This window comes from Penicillium cinerascens (genome assembly GCF_028974065.1).
Source record: "Penicillium cinerascens strain IBT 15544 chromosome Unknown contig_5_segment0_segment0, whole genome shotgun sequence".
Taxonomy (NCBI): Eukaryota; Fungi; Ascomycota; class Eurotiomycetes; order Eurotiales; family Aspergillaceae; genus Penicillium; species Penicillium cinerascens.
The window spans coordinates 1,405,794-1,418,414 of NW_026695294.1; the positions used below are offsets into that span (position 1 = coordinate 1,405,794).

Genomic DNA, 12,621 nt, shown 5'->3' on the forward strand with positions numbered 1-12,621 from the left:
ATGGAGCGGATTTTCTTTCACAGATGATATTTCATTTTCCACTATATAGATCCTGGGCTGCCGGAGATATAGAACGGCAATCGGCTCAGGATCCTGATCGAGCGCGATAAACAGCAGCGTAACATCATAACACGATGGGATATAACCAAGTACCAAGAGAAAATCCGCAGACGTAGAAACCCAAACCAAAATCCAGTCCCTTCATGGTCTCCTAGGAGAAAGCAGTAATCCCCCGAGCGAGGGCGATGCCACCATCAAACCTTCTTGAACCAGGACAAACCCCCTAGAAACACAAACAAATAGAACTCCGCAGCACGCCGCCGTCGCCGATTTTGCACCTGGTAACTTCCACAATTCAAACAAGAAGGGGGAAGAGAGAGATCACAACACGCCAGACCCAGACCCAACAACCCAACAACCCCCATGTAAGCAGCGTAGAATAAACATGTTTCTCTTGACGAAGAGAAGACTCTAAAAAAAGGTGACAGGAGCTCGAACCAAATTACCCCCATCCCGATGTGCCAATGCAGATGCGACCCAAATCAGAACCAAAAAAAATTAAGAATAAAAAAAAAGACATAACGCCGCCCGAGCGCCAGTGAGCTGATGATATTTAGAAGACATCCTCGGCGGCGAAATACCGCTTGCTGCGACCCCTGGAGGCCACAAATTTCATCTCGGGCATGTTCGTATGATGTACCACATGGGGTCGATAGACAGCATCAACGGGCGCCTGCCAGTCGTCGAGTCCGAGGGGGAAGTACTCGTAGAGGAAATCAGTACTCTCGTTCGGGAACGGCAGCGAGGACACGAATTGTTGTGGCAGATGGGCAGTCTCCAGCAGCGGCAGTGATGAAGTGGCGCTTCGAGACGGGGTCTGGGAGACGGCGTGGGATAGCTTGCGCATCTTGGCTGGCGGTGCCGTTTGGTCCATGCTGATGGATCTTTGATGAGGTGGCTCACTGGTGTACGGCGGCAGGATTTTTTGATCGAGCTGAAGCCCTGCATCCCCGGTATCTTCCTCGTCCAGCAGAGACAGATTAATCGGCGCCGCAGCGGAAGCCGTGTTACTGACACGGCGGTGCTGGTCTGCCTGTGATAGTTGTTCGGGACTGGAGTGAGGGAAGAGGGACTGGTGGCCGTGGGACATGACGTTGGACGTGGACTGCGGGATCGGGGTCCAGTCGGGTGTCGCACGGGGCTGCTGCATGAGAGTCGGAGGAGGGACCGAGGTGGTCTCGGGGGAGCTGCTCTGTACTGTTCCGGACGGTGCCTTGTTCTTCGCTGGGGTGACGCTCGCGCGACGCGTCACGGACTCGTTGGTTGGCGTGCGGTTGAGCGCTGCCACCGAGTTGGCCTGGTTCTTTCGTGATGCGGCCGCACTGCCGCTCAGTGGAAGGTCCTTGCGAGACTGGAAATTACGTGGGCTGCGGCCACGAACGATAACGGGTCCCGACTGCACCTCTGATATGGCGATCTTCGCACCGGTGGACAGGGTTGCAACAACCTTGAGCCGAACGACGAAATGCTGCTGTAGCTCCTTGCGGCGTCCGTTGTTGGCGGTTGCCACGCGGAACTGCAGGCGTTTCCACGCAATGGGGAAGGTTGCATAGTCGGTGTCCAGGTCCTGGCCGGCCATGATATCGAGGGGAATCGGTGGAGGCTCCTTCTCGATCTTGGCGGCGTTACTGGTGCCGCTATCCTCTAGAGCCGAGCCGGAGTTGGCCGCTGCCGCAGAGGGTGTCTTCCACGGCACGGAAATAATCTTCACCGGGTTACCCTCTACCGACTCGGTCGCGGAAACGGTCAGTTCCTGGGCGAGGATGGGGATTCGATCGCCCTGATCGGTCATGATATACCGCATGCCTCGTGGCAAGGTGACGGAGCCGGTGATCTGGAACAGGTTACGGCGGTAGCAAGTCAACTCGGCGCCCTGCTGCGGCGGAGCGTTCTCGGAGGGAGAAGTCGTATAGGGTGACTCGGCCAGGAAGAACATGCCATGCAACTGAGCCGACACGGACAGAGAAGTGCGTCGCATCGAGTAGTCCAGGAGGGTGAAGTGATAGGCCGGCAGCGAGAAACTCAGTAGCTTATTATTGTGATCGATGGACGAATCTTGAGGCTGCTCCGGAGGCACCGGGTCGAACGGAGTGACCATCTCGGTGAAAGGGTCATCGTAGCCCGAGGGAAACCGTTTCAACGAGTGCGGCAGATTACTTTGAGGAAAGGTGAGTTCATCACTATCGGGGACCAAGATTAGTTCACGGTTCGGTATTCTCCCACGCTCCCCCGATCCAGGTGCCTGGAGAACCGGGACAGACATACCTGACAAAGGTCTCGGAATCGAAGTTGGAGCGATGATCGGGAAGATCGAGCCCGGGCATGGCATTGAGATAGTCGCCCTGTAGATTGCCGAGGGACAGCGGACTGGCCAGATAGGGCGGCATGGCCATGGTATCAAAGCCCTCCATGGCGCGGGCAATAATGAGAAGAATCAAGAGGAGAGTTCAAGGGGATAAGAGAATGCGAAAGAGCAAGAGGGGGGAACATGGAATGCGTGGATGGACGGATTCGGGGAAAAGTGGAGCCGCGGTTTTTGCGGAGAACGAAGACGGTTCTACTTAAACGTTATACGCGGAACACCCGTCTCTCTCTATCTCTTCCCGAACCGCTGGATGGGGTAAGACGCGGCCGATCGCGCCCCGGCTCTCGGCAGCCTGTGTTCTAAGGGCCCTGAAGATCACTGAGGAACTACGAATCCACCTGCCGTATCGAGGCGTCCTGTCCGAATACAAAAGCCAATTTGGCACGGTGAAGGTTAAGGGGTGGCGTTGTTCAGAAACACGCCGATAATCGTCATTTTCCCTCCTCCATTTTAATTAGAAGAACAGAGTAGAGGCTTTTCCCAGAAATGATCGATGATCAACATAGGACCGTGTCTGACATGCAGATTGGGGGGGGGGGGGGGGGGGCAAAGACTGGAAAGACTGGACCTGGACCGCTGGACCACTGAACCTGGGGCTAGAGCCCACGGGCCAATGAAGGCGATGCAGTCCCGGGCCGGACACGAGCGCGAAGCAGGGAAAAGTGGAAAGACGGTGGAAATGGCTGCGATCGTGCACCAGTACTTGATGATTGGCTCCCGCCGGGTACCGCGAACGGGCAACATCCACAGCGGAGCCGTGAGTGAGGCCCTCGTCGACCCTGACGCATCCAGTCACGCAGTCAGGGACGGAGGAGGGAAGGGGGGGCGAGAACAGGACGAGGGGTGTCCGTGATCAAGTCACACAGGTGTATGTGTCGAACGGCATCACGGGCTGTGGAACGAAGACCGCTGGATTCGGACCGTTGGGGAGAGCGCGAGCTCCTTCAATCTCCCGTGCATTTGCCCGATTTGAATATCCCCGGTCTCCGCTGCACGGCTGCACGGCCCTTGCAAGCTTGCTGGCCACGGCTGGATGTGGTTCGCCCGGACGGGTCCAGCGTGAAAGTGAAAGTGGTGCGTGAAGGGTGAAAGAGGCGGGTAGGCCCGCTCGGGCAAATCATGGTCTCTACTCCTCAACGCTGAATGGCCGAATGGCTGACCGGGATGAGCGAGCAAATGACTGGCAGATGACTGGCCGAATGATGCCATTGCACCACACCATGCTTATGTTGATTGCCTGCTTCGGGCTTCCTTCCCAGCTGCACACTGTTGCCCCCCCCTGGATCGAACCTTCTCGACGCCCTTCTCGACGAAACAGAAGCTGGTGATCACCGAAGCCGATCGAGCTAGATGCGTTTGGGTTTTCCGGGCTTTTTTCCCATCAGGCTTCCATTTTCGACAGGTCCAAGTGAAACAGAGCGTCCATGGTCCCAGAGCGTCCTAGAGCGGATCCAGAAAGAGATAAGGAATGTGGACCCGTCGAGGAACCTCCTTTTCCCAGGCCGGATTCTTCGATACCAAGAACATTGCACTGTACGACCGAGGGATTTGTGCCTCTCGCCAAACTCTAGTAGATTGGGCGTGCCCACTTCAGGAAAGAGTGAATCCCCGAAGCGAGGCGGCGCCGGATGCAATTGTGGCCCCGACACCCGAGCGTCCGAGAGAGACCACTAGGATGGCCGACGGCCGTCGCTTGGTTATGTACATAGATATATGAGTGAGTGAATGAGTGCGAGGGTGTGTATGTAGAAGTAAGGAAGACGTAGAGTTAGAGTGGTAGAGGATGAACGTCTATGCCATCCTACGATGTAACTCCCCAGGTGTTCTCTCCCGAGCCTCTTCGCACGGAGTCCCCGTGGAGGCTTGACTTTCCTTCGCCTGCGGCGCCAAGCGGAGGTCCGACCAAGCCCACTTTCACTCCCTAGCTCTAACAAGCGAATAATTTAAATTCATTAATTCATTATCGTGAGGTGAAGAGACGCAGGGTCCTGCGGACGTCCGGTCCACTCAGAGTCCGCCGTTATCTTGATGCCTTCCCAAGCGCGTCTCCATGCCACTCAGCACGAGGTATACTGGTTCTGGACTTAGCCTCTCTAACCGTGAACTCTTCATTCCGTGGCCGCCTTAATTCTGCGCCCCCAATGGAAGAATAACATCACGCGCGCAGGATCGCGGATCTCCCGTGATCGCCACTTCGCTTGACCGGCTCACTCGACCAGAAGGAAAAAAATGATGTCAGATTGGTCTAAATGACCCCGTACAGGTTGCCTGTCCTACCCACCAGCGGGCATCTCGTTTGCCCCGTGGTAATAATATGCACAAGGGGAGCAAAGCTCGGAAAAAATCCCTGAATCCAATCAAGAAACTCCTCGATGGGCACATGTACCTGCATCGCGAATCCCAATCCCCAATCCCCCGGACGGGTGACCCTAACCAAAATGTCAAATGGATATCACATATGCGAGAACCGGAAACCAATAAAAAATGGACCCGGAGTGAGAAGAAAAGAAAAAAAAATCCAAAATGAAACGAAACAAAAACGAAGACCGAAGAGAGCAATTGCCCGTGTCGTCTAGGACGCGTGCATCATCGTCCAGGTGGCTGCATCACAGTTGACCTCCTCGAAGCTGTGTAGCATGCTAAAACCCATGGAGGAAAGACAGTCAAAGTTGCCGTCGCCGTCCACCTGCATCCCGTTAGCGTAGGTCTCACATCGGTCTCGAGGAGATGGTCGATCACTTACACAGTCCATCACCACGGCATTGGCATTCAGCTTGCGAATTTGCTTGATGGCGAGCAAGATCAGCCCCTGCATCACCGTGGAGTAGTCATCTGCGTACGGGGAGATAACGGGCGATGAGATGCCCCCAACGGGTGGCTGGGTGGAACGTAGAGCGGGCATGTGCTCAGCCAAAGACGAGCGTTCGTTGTATATCACTATACTTCCGAGGATCATATCATCCGAGGAACGCTTGGCCCGGATAATGCCACAGTTAGGGGCTCCACCCAGGGCGATGCGGTAGATGTCCGTCACTCCCTGCCGGGCATTGGTTCTGATGTGGTCGAGAATTGCACGCGCAAAGTCCCACCCGTACACCAGATCGTAGATGACCTTGGCATTCTGCAGCGTCGCCGTCAGTCCGTCGGGTGGCGTCCATGTCGCCAAGTTGCGCAGCACCACACTGCAGACGGGACGCGAGAGTGCCGTGTTCCATCCTAGCTCCGCAAACCATTGCCGCAGGCGCTTTCGCTCAACGGGACTGACGGTGGGAATGCCCAGGTAGATTCCCGGTAGTCGAGACCCGAGCTGAAACCGCTTCAGGCCCTTCCGCTGGAGAAGAGTGCGGATGGCCCGGCTATGAAGGGAGTGCCCGATGGAGAGCTTACGCCGGGCCGGATCGACGATCAGACACCCGATGACGCCGGTGCCAGTGGACCGAAAGAAGTAGGTTGCACAGAACCCGTAGAGCGCCTGTGTGCTGCTGTTGCGGACCACAAAGTGTGCCTCGTCAACATCCTCCCTCCGTAGCAGAAAGCTGTTTGATGTTGCACCGAGGAGCTCTGACCGCTGACCCTGCGCGCAGTCCCCTCGAGCTGTGTCAAGAAGGGCATCCAACGCAGCGCTGTCACGTTCCTCGTTCCAATTCTCGACTAGCCAGTGCTGGCGGGATTGATGGATTTTCTGGCTGCGGCTAATGGAGCCGGGCAATACTCCCGTGGACGTTAGCTCGCCGTAGAGGATCTTGACTAGCGCTTGCAACGCCGTCTCCGTGAAGTCATAGGTGCACACATAAGTGCTTATGGAAGCATCCATGGCGAAGTCATATGGTGAGCTCACTGCCACCACGACCAAAGGCTTCTCGCAACGCTCGCCAGACGGGGTGTACTGCGACTGGCAGATCAACGAGACGTGTTTCGAGAAGGCCTGTTGATATAGGTTGCGGTTGGCATCCGCCGTGACCACGATGACTGCGCTAGCTCGTTTGATGAGATCTTCGTGGATGGGACGCACGCCATTGGATGTGTATGAGGTGTGCAATACACGTCCGCTCCTTTGCCGTGAAAGAGACCTCCCCAATTCCTTGAAAACACTCTCTCCGGTCATCACCGAAGCGGACCGGTCCAAAGCCGAGGGGTCAAGGGGGCCATGGGTGGCTTCGGTAGCTGAGAGTGACACTCCTGAAGCGGCGAGTGGCTTGACCAGTGGGGTCAAGAGTAGAAGCTCCTCGCCAGCATCGATGGTGTTCGAAAGAGGAAGTAGACTGTTCTTGTCCCGCATCACAGTGATGGAGTTGTTGTATGCACGCGTGGAGAGGCTGGTATGAGACGGCTGCATTTGCGTGAGCGAGAGCAGACCGGGTGGGTTCAGTGCCTGCTCCCATGAAGTGCATCGCGATTTCAGATTCAGCACGCGTCGTAGCGACTGCTCTATTCGAGGGCGACCGATGATGCCATTTTCCACGCCCAGCTTTAGCCCGTTGATCGCCTCCTGTTGCACTGGAAACGATCGGCATAGTAGGATAACATCGCACCCTGCGTTCTTCGCCATGACCGTGCCTCCTCCCACGCCGATGTTGTGAGTCAATGCCTCCATCTCCAAACATTCGGATACGACGACGCCTTGAAACTTGAGGTCTTTTCGGAGCAGCTCGTCCACCACCTGGTCACTCAAACAGGCGTGCATCACATTCATCCCAGCTGATGACATAGACACGCCGCCAACCATCATGCCATCCAAACCTTGCATGATGGCATTGCGAAAAGGCACCAACGCAGTTAGACTGAGCTGTTCCAAAGATTCCGTAATGATGGGGACATCTGTGTGGGATCCTAGGAATTCCAAGTTGCCGTAGGAGGGAAAATGTTTACCGCAGGTCGCAAGTCCTGCTTCCTGATACCCCTTCATATATTGCACCCCGTACTGAGATACTTCCTGGGGGTCATCGCCGGTGGTACGGACGCCCAAGGGCTGATTTCGTCCATTGGTCAGGACGTCCAGGACGGGGCCCAAAATCCAATTGACCCCGACGGCCTTGAGCTCCTGGGCGGTCGCAACGGCAACCTCGTGAGCCAGAGCTTTCGAGCCCGTTGCCGCGATGCCCATGGCACTAGGGAATTGGCGGACGTATATCTCATCATATAAGCTATTGACGCCGCCATTCTCCTGATCTAACGCGATCAGCAGCGGCACAAGGTGTCCGGCATCATGGGCAATGGTCTGCAGCTCGAGCACCAATCGGGTGGCCTCCTCGGCAGCTTAAGATTCGAATTAGCACGCTGATCACGGGGGTCACGAGGGGAGAAAGGAGAGTAGGATTACATTTGAGATTCTTGGCCGACAGGAGGATGGAACCTAGGTGGTAGTCCTCGATGAGGGAGCGGACCTGCGGGCTGACCGATGTACCATCAAAGCCCATCATAAAGAGCTGGCCCATTTGCCTGCCACATGGCACGTCAGCACATACATTGATCTCGCGCACCTCAGGTGGCAGGGTTTCCCGAAGAGGAAATAGTCTAAATCTCCCGAAGAGCCACTGGGGTTCCACAGCGATGCAGGCGTGGAGATGGGGGAGGACGCCCGAAGCCGAAGGGGGGCAGGGCAGTGCATGGCTCCGGAACAGGCGACGGAACAGGCGACAACATACCTGTCTAGATCCTCCCAGCCCGGGGGCAGCATGTCCTCTTTCGGGGCCATGGCCCTGGGGGAGGAATGCCAGCAGGGGCCCAACAGGCAGGATGCAGCGTAGGGATCCGCACGAGGTGGTGCTGCAAACGGGATCGGCCTTGACGTGCGGTGTGAGGCCCCAGAGTAGCTGAGCAAGATAGCGTGAGCTCCGAGTTCGCAGTCAGGTGACACGGGGATGAGGATGGAATAAGCGCTCAGGTGCCTCAGGCGTACTCCGACGTACGATGGGCTCGGACGCTGGCGGGTTGCTGCTGTGAAGCTTCAGAGCCGCAATCGGGACTTGGGGCGATAAGGTCAGATAGGGCGGACCTCATCCGCTCGCGTCATTATCTACGTGCCTGGTGATCCCGGTGAGGGATGATGGTCCGGGAAATCACCGAACAGTCTCAAGTCAAACCATACCTAGATCGTCATGCATGGGGTAATAACGAATGATATTATGAAACGTAAATCTCTTCGACCCCAAATTCGAGGCAGAGAATTAGGTAAACCGGCGCTTGGCCTTGCCCCGGCACGTGAGTATGTAATACCATACGGTACTGTACGGTATCCCGCTGCGACGCTGCAAGGTTGCACTCAACAGTACACGGTGGATTCTCCCCCAGATTTTTATCGTTTCTACATGAACGCCGACTTCCCGGATGCAACTTCTGCTCCCGATGGAACCTTCTTCCCAACCTGACATCTGGTTCCGCCCATTCTGGGGGTAACCTACCAATCAGAATCTCAATTTCGCCTCTATCATCCCACTGCGTCATCGAATTTTTTCTCTCGCTATTGTTGGCCACCACATGGCAAACGTACAATGCGGATGTGTCCCTGCCAATAGACGAATGAGGGTTACGCCAGCTATCTCGTGCCCCGTCCCGAACGGGAGAAAGGATTAAGGAGAATTCGCCGACGTCACCCATATGGTGTGGGCCATGGGCGCATGCGACGAGAAGATCCGTAGTGGGAGGTGGTAGACGAAGTCAGCGCGCAAGTAACAGAAGCGGAGCCGGGCCCTCTCTCCTCATACTACGACGCCCGTGGATCTTTGTCACTGTCGTACACTCCCGGACGTAACCCGTTGGAGGCAGTCACTCTATCTCATCTCTCTCTTTACTTTTTATCGAATCCTCCTCTCCTCAACTTTCTTTCCTTCCCTCCAAAACATCCAACTTGGGAAAATTCGCGTCTTTGTCCGCTGACGTAACCACCATGTATGCGACCTCCTCGTCCACACGAGCATCTCTGCATTCTCAGGCTAACTGAATGAACCCAGGCGTGTCATCATCAGAGAAGATCCTCAGGCGGCGTCGGTGTACATCGCCGAATACATCGTCAGTAAGTGGGCTCGACAGATGTGCGCGCGCAGTCCTGCCCGTGATGTATACTGACGGCTTTATTACAGGCCGCATCAAGGCATTCAACCCAACCGAGAACCAACCGTTCGTGCTGGGCTTGCCTACTGGCAGCAGCCCCGAGATCATCTACAAGCTCCTCGTGCAGCGCCACCGCGCTGGCGAGATCTCGTTCAAGAATGTGGTGACGTTCAACATGGTATGCGGCTCACAATGCGCCAATGCGCCTTGCGAACCCTGATCTGTTGTGACTGACTCGATGCCACAGGATGAATACGTCGGCCTGCCTCGCGACCACCCCGAGTCCTACCACAGCTTCATGTACAAGCACTTCTTCTCGCACGTGGACATTCCGCCGCAGAACATCAACATCCTCGACGGGAACGCCACCGATCTGGTCGCCGAGTGTGCCTCGTTCGACGCACGCATTGCCCGCTACGGTGGTATCGAGCTCTTCCTGGGTGGCGTCGGTCCTGACGGCCACATTGCCTTCAACGAGCCCGGCTCCTCCCTCAGCAGCCGTACCCGTGTCAAGACACTGGCCTACGACACCATCCTGGCCAACTCGCGCTTCTTCGACAACGACGTGAACAAGGTACCGCGTATGGCCATGACCGTTGGAATTCAGACCATCATGGATGCGCGGGAGGTGGTGATCGTCGCAACCGGTGCCCACAAGGCATTTGCCGTGCAGAAGGGTCTTGAGGATGGCGTCAACCATATGTGGACCCTCTCTGCTCTGCAGCTGCACCAGCACCCGCTGGTTGTCTGTGACCGAGATGCCACTCTGGAGCTCAAGGTCAAGACCGTTCGCTACTTCGAGTCGATTGAGCAGGCCGGTACCGATGCCCGCACCCAGGGACCTGCTCTGGTCTACCGTCCCCGCACCTATGTCCCCGCCCCGCTGCCTGTGAAGAAGGCCTCGCCTAAGCAGGAGCCCACTCCTGATGGAACCCCGGAGAAGGTGCCCAAGGACCTGCGCATCAACACCGAGCTTCGCCGCTCCCAGGAGGAAGATGAGCTCACCCCAGACAGCATGTCTTCGCGCATGATCGATTCGGCCGTCGGCGGACTTGATGGTGCTCTAAAGAACGACCTGACCTTTGATCGTATGGGTGCCAGAATGACCACTCTCTCATAAACAAGCGGCATCCGCGCAGTCACTACGGCGTTTTTTTTTTTTTTTTCGAATTCTGCAGTTTCCTTTTGTTAACTGCCTGGGGGAATGGGAATACGGGTGTCTTTTCTTCTTTTCCTATCCGTGTTTAGTTATTCGCTGCATGGCCTTTTCTGTTTACAGGGATCAGTCGAGGAGTTCTGCTATTTTGCTTTTTTCGTGGAAGGATAGATGAACCGCAATGCATCTCGGCATCCGTTTCAATCTGCATTCAATATTGTCATTTAAGCGCCAGCGAAATGAAACCGGCATACAAATTATTACTATGGCGTCATATGAAAATACCATTAAGATTGCTTTGGTTTGGCCGATTCGCTTTGAATATAGTCTATATCCGACCTTTTTGAAGTCATGCGTGCATCACATCATATACATAGAATAGATTTACAGCTTGGCGAAGACGCTAGCCACGGCACCGCTCATCTCGACGACGGTGCTCTTGTTCTGCACCCAGGCCTCAATACCACGGCGGCCGTTCTCCACGCCCAGGCCACTGCTCTTCCAGCCACCGACGGCCATCTCCGCAGGGCTCTCACCCCAGGTGTTGATCCATGTGATACCTGCCTGGAGCTGATCGATCACACGGTGGGCCTGGTTCAGGTCCTTGGTGAAGACACCGGCAGCGAGGCCGAGCTCCGTGGCATTGGCACGCTGCACGGCCTCCTCGACACTGTCATAGTACAGGACGGACATGACCGGTCCGAAGATCTCCTCCTTCACGATACGCATGGAGTCTGTGCAGTCTGTGAAAATGGTAGGCTTCACCCAGAAGCCGGCCTGCAGGTCCTGGGGCACGGCGGGCTTCTCAAGGCCACCGCAGAGCAGGGTCGCACGGTCCGTCTCGATTCCGTGGCGGATGTAGGAGAGGACCTTCTCCTGGTGAGCGGCGGAGCTCAGGGGACCGAAGTTGGTCTGCTCGTCGAAGAGGGGTCCAGCCCGCACGTAGGAAATCTTCTCCAGCAGGCGCTTCTCAAAAGCAGCCTTCATGGCACGCGGAACGAAGACCCGGGTACCGTTGGTGCAAACTTGACCCGTGCTGTAGAAGTTGGCCATCATGGCACCGTCGACCGCGTTCTCCAGGTCCGCGTCGGGGCAAACGATGAGGGGGCTCTTGCCACCCAGCTCCATGGTCACGTACTTCATGTTGCCCGCGGCAGAGCCTGCCACCTTCTTTCCGGTCGACACCTGGCCAGTGAAGGACACCTTGGCAATTGTGGGGTGGCTAGTCAGGTAGGCGCCAACGTCGCCAGCGCCGTTGACCACGTTGAAGACACCCGCGGGGAGACCGGCCTCGGTGTAGATCTGGGCGAGAATCTGGGCGTGGAGCGGGGTGAATTCACTGGGCTTGTAGACCATGGTGTTACCCGCAGCAAGGCAAGCAGCGGACTTCCAGAGGGCACTAGACAGAGTGGTGATTAGCCCTTTGGTCATGAAATGCGAGAAAAGAGAAGAGAAGACTCACATCTGGATAGGGTAGTTCCAAGCACCAATACCGGCGCACACACCCAGAGGAGCCTTCTTGGTATATACCCAGGCATCCTCGCGCAACTCAGTGGTCTCGCCATTCAGGCCACCGCCACCAATAAAGTTGGCGTAGTACTCCAGCACATCGGCCCCGGTCACAACATCGACGGTGCTGGTCTCGGTGAAAGCCTTGCCGGAGTCCAAAGTCTCGACACGGGCAATCTCATCGTTGCGCTCGCGCAGGAGAAGAGCGGCCTTATGGAGGATACGCGCACGCGCAATGGCAGGAGTCCGGGACCAGGAAGGGAATGCGCGCTCGCCCGCCGCGACGGCGGCATCGATATCGGCGTTGGAGGCAATCTGGATATCGGCCAGCGGGGTTGCGGTGGCGGGGTTGACCGTCTGGAAGGTCTTGCCCGACGAGGCGGCGCGCACCTGGCCGTCGTAGTAGAGCTCACGAGGCGGGAAGGAGAGAGACATGACTGGAAGAATGCTAAGGTATATCCCAAGCGAGACAACGAGAAGA

At 56.4% G+C, this 12,621-nt stretch overlaps 5 protein-coding genes across 5 annotated transcripts; 2 read left to right on the forward strand and 3 right to left on the reverse strand.

Annotated features, from left to right (window-relative positions):
• Positions 1-613: 613 nt before the first annotated feature.
• On the reverse strand, positions 614-2,582 carry N7498_004973 (NDT80/PhoG-like DNA-binding family protein; the record flags this gene model as incomplete). Its single annotated transcript, XM_058452035.1, has 2 exons — positions 2,326-2,582; positions 614-2,240 (listed from the first exon to the last, which is right to left on the reverse strand). The coding sequence occupies exons 1-2, from the start codon at positions 2,469-2,471 to the stop codon at positions 614-616; spliced, it is 1,773 nt and encodes a 590-aa protein (XP_058308573.1). The 5' UTR covers positions 2,472-2,582.
• Positions 2,583-3,038: 456 nt separating this feature from the next.
• N7498_004974 (uncharacterized protein) lies at positions 3,039-3,507 on the forward strand (the record flags this gene model as incomplete). The annotated part of the gene is made up of 2 exons (XM_058452036.1): positions 3,039-3,182; positions 3,226-3,507. 2 exons carry the CDS (start codon positions 3,039-3,041, stop codon positions 3,505-3,507), a joined length of 426 nt encoding a protein of 141 aa, XP_058308574.1.
• A 1,490-nt stretch (positions 3,508-4,997) lies between these two features.
• Positions 4,998-8,120, reverse strand: N7498_004975 (putative beta-N-acetylglucosaminidase; the record flags this gene model as incomplete). Its single annotated transcript, XM_058452037.1, has 4 exons — positions 4,998-5,111; positions 5,169-7,681; positions 7,746-7,864; positions 8,071-8,120. The coding sequence occupies 4 exons, from the start codon at positions 8,118-8,120 to the stop codon at positions 4,998-5,000; spliced, it is 2,796 nt and encodes a 931-aa protein (XP_058308575.1).
• A 1,191-nt stretch (positions 8,121-9,311) lies between these two features.
• N7498_004976 (uncharacterized protein) lies at positions 9,312-10,595 on the forward strand (the record flags this gene model as incomplete). The annotated part of the gene is made up of 4 exons (XM_058452038.1): positions 9,312-9,328; positions 9,376-9,437; positions 9,505-9,653; positions 9,723-10,595. The coding sequence occupies 4 exons, from the start codon at positions 9,312-9,314 to the stop codon at positions 10,593-10,595; spliced, it is 1,101 nt and encodes a 366-aa protein (XP_058308576.1).
• Positions 10,596-11,015: 420 nt separating this feature from the next.
• Positions 11,016-12,609, reverse strand: N7498_004977 (betaine-aldehyde dehydrogenase; the record flags this gene model as incomplete). The annotated part of the gene is made up of 2 exons (XM_058452039.1): positions 12,094-12,609; positions 11,016-12,030 (listed from the first exon to the last, which is right to left on the reverse strand). Exons 1-2 carry the CDS (start codon positions 12,573-12,575, stop codon positions 11,016-11,018), a joined length of 1,497 nt encoding a protein of 498 aa, XP_058308577.1. The 5' UTR covers positions 12,576-12,609.
• Positions 12,610-12,621: the final 12 nt, after the last annotated feature.